Raw genomic sequence first — 10,320 nt, forward strand, 5'->3', positions numbered from 1 at the left:
GAAGCGGTTGTTCAGTTCTGTATCCGGGACCTAATTGAAATAAAAACAATATTTCGATTCAATTTAAAATCAGTGTTTATTCTGGAATCGCATAAACCGAAGGCAGGTTTAATTTATCCTTATAACCAAACACTATAAAAGTGAAAATCCCAAAACCTAGTGTATATATACGTAATGGAGCGCCGCTTCTTGTCCTGCTTACACCAGCGAGAGGTGATTACCGATTCACCATGTCGAAGCGAGGTATGATTAATGGTTCTGTATTTTGATTACCGTTTTTTGGATCAACAATTGAATGTTATGAGTTTGATATGATGAGTTTTTGATAGGAAGGGGTGGATCGGCGGGGAACAAGTTCAGGATGTCCTTGGGTCTGCCGGTGGCGGCGACTGTGAATTGCGCCGACAACACCGGAGCGAAGAATCTCTACATAATATCCGTGAAGGGAATAAAGGGCCGCTTAAACCGTCTCCCTTCAGCCTGTGTTGGCGACATGGTGATGGCTACTGTCAAGAAGGGCAAGCCTGATCTTCGTAAGAAGGTTATGCCCGCCGTCATTGTCCGTCAACGCAAGCCGTGGCGCCGAAAGGATGGTGTCTTCATGTACTTTGAAGGTTAATAATGCTTTCTTTCGTCTTTTGTTTGTTCATTGGCTCTCGTTGTTGCTTCTTTGATATAATGGGGTGGCCGCCTCGCTTTTGACAGCGGTTACTCGTAATGGAGAAGCATATAGTGAAAGTGAAATGCCAGTTTTAAACAGCATGATGTTTTTTCTTCTTTATTGACGTCTTGTTACCTGTCTGCTGGTACATGCATCACTCCCTTATTGGTTGTAAGTTTTATTGTGCAAATTCAGTTTCTCAAAGTTCTTGTTTGTTGTGTTTGCAGATAATGCGGGTGTCATTGTTAATCCTAAAGGAGAAATGAAAGGTACTCCCGACCTGTTACTGAAGCTATATTCTAGTTGTTTGGCACCATGTAGACGTGAATTCTTTTGTATTATTTTCAGTGAATTGTAATGTTGCAATGAAATTATGCATCTAGAAATTTTGCTTCCTGGATAACTGTTTATCACTGTCCTTTGGATTGAGTTGTGTTGGTATGGGTGTATAAAGAAATGGGTCCTTAATGTGAGCTCTTAAGAATGCTTCATGGTCAAAACTTGTATGTTTGCATATGGATAATACAAAATTCATTGTGAAATTTTATTATTCTTATCCTTTATTAGTGAAAGCTAGAATTTACTGGATTATTTCCTTTCCTAATGATTCACTATGAGAATGCATGGAGAATGTAGATTCCATAAGTAGCTATACATGGCAGGTTTAAGCAATAGCTGATGGCCAAATTCTCGTATTAAAAAATGATTTTATCTTGCTTTTTGCATAGTGTTATAGTAATTTTTTCTTTGGTTCTGGCATACACTCTTATATACCTTGTGACTGAAGTGTGTTACTTATCTCTATATGAAAATTTCTAAATGAAGTTATCGCCTATCCAAAAAGATGAATCCCTCAGATGAAAGTACCATGCTTCACTTTCTCTGTTCTCTTTTTCTTTTTTTGTGCATTGGTAGGCAGTATCTGTATCCATCGATTAGGGAATGGTAAAATCTTTTCGATCCTAGGATTCACAATACATGGTACTATAGAAAAAGCTTATCTCCTGTCTAGAATATGGTGGCCAGGTTGATTGTTCCGAGTTTGTACACGTTACACAATATAATGAAGTTCTGTGCTTTCAGACTACTTACTTGAGAAGTGATTCTGATGTAGTATCTACTCTTCTGGTTATGGTTTCAATCTGTTGACAATTTCTTAACTGCAGGTTCTGCTATTACTGGTCCCATTGGAAAGGAGTGCGCTGATCTTTGGCCTAGAATTGCAAGTGCTGCCAATGCTATTGTGTAAGGATCAATTGTGAGTGCTTTATGCACTTAGTTTTATAGGCAATGGTTGATGGTAGTTTTGTTAGGGACAGTGGAATGTCCACCGTCTTATATACGCTGCTGATGGATTTTATGTTTGGAGACGATTAGATTGTCAGATAGTATATCTTCATATCTTTGAAGACAACTAATATTTTCGTTGTCGTCAATCTCTCTTTATAATTATGGTTCATGCTTCTGATTTTTGTATTCCGAGTAAGTCCTTGTGGTATTTGAATACAAGGGATGATGTATCTATAGCTTGAGTTTCTCATATCTGCATGCAGCAATACAGGATTGCATGCAGTGTTCATAATTTTTTTTAAAATTTTGTTGGCGTTGTGGACTTGCAGTATATCAATATTTAGATCCATGATGTGAACTAGTTTCTATTCCAATCTTGAATTCGACGATGATCAACCCAAATTGGGCTAAAGATTGTCAACCAAACTGAAGCCTATCTAGCCACTAGTGGGGAAGCCCAAAGGCCCAAGGTCAAGTCTAATGACGCTAGCAGTTTTACCAAAGATGGGTAGTTGAGTTGATTGAGCGGCAAGGTGCGCAACTCTACTAAGATCACAAGTTCTACTTCCATTACGGGCTCCTTCAGCCATTCAGCCCTATATTCTCATAGGGGCATAGGGCTATCACGAAAATGATGGGCAAATCCAGTTAGGTCCATTGTCAAAGTGGATTGATGACTCGAGGTTTGGATTTGATCCAACTGACGCAAACACTAGCAGTTTTCTCAAGCATTGAAATTCTGATAATAAATTTTTTTTTGTATGATGATATTTTATATTAATATTTATATATGTATTCGAAACCCTTTTTGCCTAATAACAAATTTCTTTTGGTCTGAAAGTAAAACCCTAAGTGCGAGTTGCGGCGGGAAAACTTCAAAGGCCCAATTCAACTACAAATATTTTATTTCTTTCCTTGCCCGCGTACCAGCTTCGATGATCGATCTTCCTTCCTGAACAAATCAAATTTTGCTCCGATCATCTTTATTGTGAGTTTCCTATCCAGACCGCTTTCTCTCTCTCTGATTTACTTGGCGGGAGAAAGAAGAGATGGGCTGGAACTACCCAGAGATATCCTTGGAGGATACGATTAAGTTGATAAAAGGGTTTGTGGATATACTGATTCTGGGATCTGGGTATCAATCATCTGGTCTTCAGGCCCACTGGGATATTCACAATATCAAGAAAGCCTTGCAGTGGGGTTCCTTCTTCGAGAATGTGAGTTATTTCCTCCATCGTTCTGTTTTCAATTTGTTTTTATAGGCTTTAATTTGTGGATTACGGGAGTCTATGGTGTATGATGTTTAGTAGCATATTGTGTGGATATAAGCTGTAAGATGATATACAGATTATGGATTACGGTCATATGTTTTCTTCGAATAGGCAGAATTCTAATATAAACTTTCGTAATGGATTGTCTTGAACGTGTAAATATGGTGAGAAATTGTATAATTTATATTTGTAGTCCTTTTTATTTGATATGTGGATATACCTTTGTATTTTTACACACAAGTGCTATCTGTTTCAAGTGGATTTTATAGTCAGTTTGATTTTATTAAGAAGAGTATGCATTGATTCCTTTGTTCCCTTGTGGGGTAGCAAACATAATATTTCTTTGGTAATAATGTCTAGTTCTTGGGGCACTTGAGCAGCTCAGATGTTTACAAGAGTTCAGTGAAGGAACTTGATGCGGCTATCTCTGAAATGACATCCGATCCATATTTCCCTCAGGTTGTGGGTCATTTTGTTGTTTTTGGTAGACAGGCTTTGAGTAATTGAGTGGATTCTATTATTCATCATGAATTGATTGTTTTTGATGAAATCAGGGTCTTGCTCATCTATCATCTGCTACCCTTTGTAGGGCCAGAAAGTTTGTATTAAAACATTTGTTCCATACTCTACCTTTGAGAGATATGCATCTGAGAGATTTTCTGTTGGCCACAATTGAGACAGATCTTAATCAGCTTTCAAAAACTGATCATGATTGCCTCGATGTGTACCTAAACAAGTTAAGGCTGCAAAACTCATCAGTAGACTCAGCTCCATCTATGAGAGGTTTAGCAGAGAAAATTGCTCCAAGTCTCATTATGGAGTCGGACAATGATTCAACAACAGTTACTATTCACGAGCTACTTAAGAGGCAGTCCGCAGTATCATGTTTATCAATGACCGAGAGAGGCTTGGATGTAGTTGCAAAAACCATGAGACACAACAGTTGCCCTGAGTTTGATAATGGATTATATGAAGAACAACTGAAGCATGAAAAACATTTTGCTGCTCATACATTCACTTTTTTTTTCTTTTGAAATGCTGAAAGCAATTGATTGGAGGCTAACTTTTTGTATGTTGCTGCAATTGTGTAGCAAAATGTAGTTTGAATAAAAAATATTGTAGTTTTTTAACACAATTTTACGAAAGGAGAAGCGGAAACCTTATGCACAATTAAAGCATTCGACTATTTGTGACCTGATTGTTAAACTTGTCATCTGCCATTTATATTTCGGTTTGTTGCTTTTTCAAAACCCTTATTTCACTTGAGGTACGTGACCCTTTTATGGCAACCTTTCATTCACAATTTCTTAATATCAGTTTTTGAGTAAGCGCCAATTATTGAGAAAACTGACCATGCGCTTTGTTGAATCTTCTTTTGACCGCTGACTCGCTGAGTCCAGTTGACAGGTTAAGTTACCATATTTTTTACTACTAGTCTGCACAATTCTGTTCAAAGGCATAAACTGAACTTTGGTTTTGTACTCTGCAGCTTGGATCAATTGGTTGATTTTGTCATATGGGACCGTTGGAAATCAAAAAACCTCTCATACTTCCTTGACAAGAGAACTGTTAAACTAGTCTCAGGTGCAAGCCTAATGTTTTCTGCCCCTAATGTTCAGTGGGCCCAGGTATTGGAACGGGTGAATAGCTCACCAGAAACTGAGGACGTTATTTTGCTTGAAACAATTGTAAGTCACTTTCATTTCTTGAAATTTAGTGATATAGTGGTCATAGTTACACAAATTCATTGAAAGGCACATTATTTCCATCAATCACTTATTTTCTTTTATTTTAGAATTCTGTTTTGTCATTTTCATTCGTATATACAGGTTTCTGGATGCAAACTACATAAGTGATGTAGTTATTGCACTATAGGCTCTGATACTTGCCTACTTTCTAATTCTTTGCAGACCTTTACAATATATGTCTACTTAGAAATGACACACATTTACCCCACACAGTTTTTGGTATAAATGACTGTGCTGTTGTTCTTTACAGTACCTTGTCAATTGTCATGTATTATATTGCAAGTAATTTTTATTTCTTTTAGTGCTTCAATTGGTTCTTAAGCTAAGTGTTTTTTGGGCTAAAGGGTTAGACCCCTCTTTGTCTAGAGAACCTGTTAAGTGTTTTATGCATGTGCAGATCCACTGTGTAGATTGCCAACCTTTTTCTTGCACTCTTTATTTGATCAAAACAGTGTTTACATCGCAAGCTGTTCTTGTTGGTACTGTATGGGTATGAAATTATGAGTGCAGAAAAATGTCATATATTGCCAGAATTCTCAATTTAATTGAAGTTTATTTGCAAGTTGTCGATAAGTGTTTGGATTTAATGTTCTTTAAGGTGTCTGGAGGCTTATGACGCTGTTAGCCTTGTGTCTGAAGCCCTATTCTTCATCATACTTTCTGAAACAACCTGATATCACAGATGCTATAGTTGAATTGATGGTACTTGTCACATTACGAAATTAGACTGTGATTTCTTTACGTTCCATATTTACAAATCCTTTTCCCAATTGGCAGGAGCTCTTATTACTTGGATGCATCTTTGACAGATGGAATCATCTAATTGAATATTTCATGTCAGTTTCTTATAATTCCATTACTGTCTCCGAAATGTATCGTGGAGTGTGCAATTTACGGCTGGGAAGATCTCAAAGTTTTCATTCTCTAAAGGAAACAACAAATTCAAAGGTATGTCATATTTTTGGACTTTACAAAGTGTGTTATCACATAAAGGATGATCACAAAATTGGGTGGGTCATCACGAGGTCTATAAAAGGTTCATGATGGTTGTAAAATTCTCCGTCTTAACCACCTTCTGGATCAGAAGACAAATTCCATGGCTTTATGACCGACTTCAACTCGCCTTACTTTGGTGCCATGCTGAGACATCACTGTCATCTTTCTGAATTTCGGGCCACTCTTTGAAAATAGCCTTGTTGATGAACTTAACTGAAGCTTTTTTTGTTTGGCTAGTTATACATACATTCTAAGCTTCCGGTATGAGGTGAAATGAAAATCGTTATGTTCAAATCACACACCAATTTGTTATGTTCAAAAAATTTATTTTCCTTTTTCACTTATCTTTATGTCGTACATTTCAATAATTTTAGGATGATTTTGTCTTTTTTGATAAGTTACTTTTAGACTTGTTAATGGTTAGGAAAGCAGCATTCTTGTGTATTTGGCTGAACTTCTGGGTGGTCATCTTCATCAGTTGCTGAAACTATCCCCTGCCCTCGTTGCAGCTGCGATTCCAATCTGGTAGTCCTATAATTCTTCTGTGTTTTCTCCAGACATGCTGTAGAATATTATTAAGTTCATTTAGTCACTAGTAATTATGATGAATTCCATCATCATCAGCTTCTTTGCTTGTTTCCCTTTTCTTTTGCACTTGTTAAGATATGTTCCATTTATAAATTTTGACACATAAGCTCTTTACAAATGAAAAAAGAAATCTGTAATTGATACTTTGCATTTGCCTGATTAAAACATCTTCGTGTGATCCATTGTCATCTGTCTGTTTTCATTTTATCATGCAGCTAAACAGCACTTTAAACTTCAATGGAAACATTTGCTGCTTCTATTTTCCTTGTTTCAGAATTGAAGATTGCTATAATTGGTGTTGCAGGTCGCCTCTCTTTGGATCATATATAAGTGAGATTGAGACTCTACTAAAAGGGGAATTTTCAAAATTGAGGTCTTGAAGCTGTAATTCTTTATGCTTTGTTTTCATGGTACAAATTAGAATTGTTTGGACAATGATTCCACATAACTAGCAGTTTTATACTTGTGCAGATGTTGTAGTTGCATTCAAGATGAGGACCACAAAGACTGTAAGTGTGCTCAGCCTTTATTATATCTCTATACACTTGCATGTGCAAAACTTTTAAATAGTTCTGTTTTTATCTGCTCTGGTGTGATCTGGATGTAATCTACTATAACGTTATTGGATAAAAAGTGTGCCTAAACCATGACACTCTACTATCGCAACACCGGCTTTCAACGTGAATGCTTCATTGGATGTGTGGCCACATGAAGGAAGATAGGATAAGAAATGAGATTATTAGATCTAAGGTAGGAGTAGCACTAATTGAAAATAAATTGCAAGAAAACATTTAAGATGGTATTTGCATGTACAACGTAGAGATAACGGTGCAACGGTGAGGAGAATTGAGAGAACTTGTATGGGAGAGAGTAAGAAGTGGAGAGGAAGACTTAAAAACACATGGCTTGAATGAGTAAAAAAGGATTTGAATTCAATAGGAGTTGATGATATAGTATGATCCTAGATAGTAATGAATGGAAATAAAATACACGTAGTGGATTTCCGTTGATTTTCTCGAACTTTAGAGATAAAAGCTCGGATAATGATGACTGTTTAATGCCTCACATATGTCCAGGTGAGCTGGCGGAGAGAATTTGGTGCCTTTATGTGTTCAATGTTTGTAGCTCTCATCAAAAGTCTGGTGGCACTGTTGCTTGACAGTTGAGTCGCATGTTGATGGTCTTTGGTAAGCACTGTTTTTACGCACATTACTATGTGGCCCATTACACTTTTTTGCACTCTATCTTCATGCTAGAAACATTATGTGCATGAATAGTTCTGTACTTCTATTGGCAGTCATACTATGGCCATTTCACTAAGATTTATATGTTAAATTCTTTGATTATGGTCATCAATATCTCAAGAAAAACATTTTCAGATTTCAGTTCTTTTTGAAGTCATAGTTTTCATGTCTTGAGAGAATGCGTGCAAGTGTCCCACATTTGCATGCTAAACCCAGAAAACTTGATCTGATGTGTGTTGGGTCCAAGAATTCATTAGTATTGGATTCAAGTATTCAACAACTAGTGTTGGATCACACCCGAGTCACTAGTTGGAGTGATAAAGATATTGCATATAACTCTAATGATCAGGATTCGAATCTTCCACACCCATTTCAAAAAAAAAAAAACTAGTGTTGGATCTAGTCTACATATAAAGTTATAGACAAACTAGTGGTGCATTATGTATTTGCTGTTGGGCTCTTTGGGTTCAAATGCTTGCAGTTCATGGGCCTATGTAAAGCTAATTATAAACATCTAAGCCCAAGCTGGTTCCGTTTTCCATTAAACGTTACTGGGCTGGCTGTTATTTATTTGTACCAAGTTGGAGAATCCGAATTTATGATTTCTTGGCCCACAATGTATTTGTGCATGTATTTACCTAAATACCCTTTTTATTTATGATTTTTGTTTTTAATTTTTGTTATGATGAGTAACCATAGGCCTTTTGGCTCATGCAAACCTCGGACAATTGGATTGTCCCACTCTCCCAAAGTACTTGATAAGGGCAAATGCAAAGGTGAAGTGGTATTGGGCCAACAAAGATGTTGTCTTTTGCTGATGTGGCTGTATTGTAAAATGTGTTTTGCTTATGTGGCTGTATTGGGATAAGTGTTTTGCTGATGTGGATGTATTGATATTTAATGTTTTGGTGTAGTTTTGTTGTGGATAATATGGAGGAATGGAATGTTGTTGGGTTGGGTGGAAAGAGAAAGTGTGTGGGAAGAAAAAGTGTATAGAAATTTGTGTTTTGCTGATGTGCCTGTATTAGAATACGTGTTTGACTTGACTTTTTGTGTAATAGAGGTGGGATCGGGCCAACAAAAATGTTGGCCCAGTAAATTGTTTCTTATTGCATTTGCCCTAAGTGGTAGGGCATTGAAGTGTGCAGTTAAACTTGGGTCCCCCAACTAGAATAATTCATCCATAGCCAACTCGACTACCCATGGGTAGTTATGAATTTTGTTTTGATAACTAATTAATGTTTGGAGAAATTAATGATCCAATATCATGTGTTAAAATGTGAATATTGGATAAGTTCCAAGTAAAAGTAGTATTACACACATACTGCTAGACTTGGACCAATGTAGACCACTTTAAAAAATTATAACAAGTTATGAAATTAGACCTTTGCCCTCCAGAATTGATAGGGGTCTCAATAAATGGGATTTCAGTCATCCCAATAATGATATGTTATCCTTTGGGACACTTTTTTGTTAGGATATTTATGATTTTTGTTTGTCCTCACACATCAAATTAATAAAGTTTTTTTTTTTTTAAACAGGGGTTTTGGGAGGGGATAAGATTTGAACCCACAACCTAATGGGTAGGTGATCATTTACATGCAATGTGATTACCGCCAACGGCTCACTTGCAACTAAATTAATGAAGTTTGATCTAATTTGTTATCTAGAACTTAATATTTTCTTGCAACGATATGCACAATATTATTCGTTGATATTTTTTTTCTTGATAAGAAGTGAAATTAGGAAACTAGGAAAGTAAAAATTATGCCACTTTTTGTAGATGATTATTTATACATTTTATTTTATTTCCAAACAATTAAATAATGGGATGGAATATTCTTGGTTGGTAGAATTCAAGAAGGCAGATTCCATTTTGTCTCATCTTTCTACTTTCACTCGTTTATTCCGTCAACTCTCACTTGGATAAAATGAACCCCCATTTTAAAAATAATATCATGCTATTCTCAATACTGGACATGACACGTGTCCAACCAGATTCCCTTACGGGCCCATTTGTGTGGGTGGGAAAAGGACAACAAAGTAAAAACACAAGTCTAAAAATAATTAACTCAATAAAAAACAATGGGATTAAAAAAATATTATGGCCTTTTAAGCAACTGAAGGAACAAATCTGTTAAGAAATGGCAAAATCGGAAATTTGAACCCTCTCAAGTGTGATCCATCAGATATTTCACCACTCGCCAATCAGGGCCTGGCCCCACACACGTGATTAGTACTGGCAAAACTCTTTCCGATCCGAATAATCGAATTTGTCTGATCTGAAATAAATTAAGTTTGACTATAAATTATATGTTGGAAATCCGAATTCAAACATAAAATTTTTGTCTGATTTTAAATCGGGTTCGAGTTCAAACACATAAATCTTATCCAATCTACTTGTTCGGACCCTAATCCGAATTAGGTTGTTGTTCAATTTTAAATTAATTCGGATTTGGTCAGTTAAGGATGTCCAAAATTCAATTCAGATTAGGATTCAGATATTGCTGTATGACTCTTAA

The 10,320-nt window shown here is 36.3% G+C and overlaps 2 protein-coding genes and 1 non-coding gene across 4 annotated transcripts; all 3 read left to right on the forward strand.

Moving 5' to 3' along the window:
* Positions 1-93: 93 nt before the first annotated feature.
* Positions 94-2,186, forward strand: LOC120006831 (60S ribosomal protein L23). 2 transcript variants are annotated; one of them, XM_038856932.1, is made up of 4 exons: positions 96-243; positions 330-614; positions 889-930; positions 1,828-2,186. In XM_038856932.1, the coding sequence occupies exons 1-4, from the start codon at positions 231-233 to the stop codon at positions 1,908-1,910; spliced, it is 423 nt and encodes a 140-aa protein (XP_038712860.1). In that variant the 5' UTR covers positions 96-230; the 3' UTR covers positions 1,911-2,186. The 2 variants fall into 2 exon arrangements, with proteins under 2 accessions (XP_038712861.1, XP_038712860.1); XM_038856933.1 differs by lacking the exons at positions 889-930; positions 1,828-2,186 and adding an exon at positions 706-814 and having other exon boundaries at positions 94-243.
* Positions 662-814, forward strand: LOC120008347. Its single transcript, XR_005470465.1, has one exon. It is a non-coding gene; the product is annotated as a small nucleolar RNA snoR137 (small nucleolar RNA).
* Positions 2,187-2,308: 122 nt separating the features above from the next.
* On the forward strand, positions 2,309-7,934 carry LOC120007390. The gene is made up of 9 exons (XM_038857584.1): positions 2,309-3,168; positions 3,583-3,681; positions 3,777-4,243; positions 4,658-4,910; positions 5,748-5,918; positions 6,391-6,491; positions 6,859-6,927; positions 7,026-7,063; positions 7,631-7,934. The coding sequence occupies exons 1-9, from the start codon at positions 3,001-3,003 to the stop codon at positions 7,711-7,713; spliced, it is 1,449 nt and encodes a 482-aa protein (XP_038713512.1). The 5' UTR covers positions 2,309-3,000; the 3' UTR covers positions 7,714-7,934.
* The last annotated feature ends 2,386 nt before the right edge of the window (positions 7,935-10,320 follow it).

The sequence above is a fragment of the Tripterygium wilfordii genome, chromosome 10 (assembly GCF_013401445.1).
Source record: "Tripterygium wilfordii isolate XIE 37 chromosome 10, ASM1340144v1, whole genome shotgun sequence".
Classification (NCBI taxonomy): domain Eukaryota; kingdom Viridiplantae; phylum Streptophyta; class Magnoliopsida; order Celastrales; family Celastraceae; genus Tripterygium; species Tripterygium wilfordii.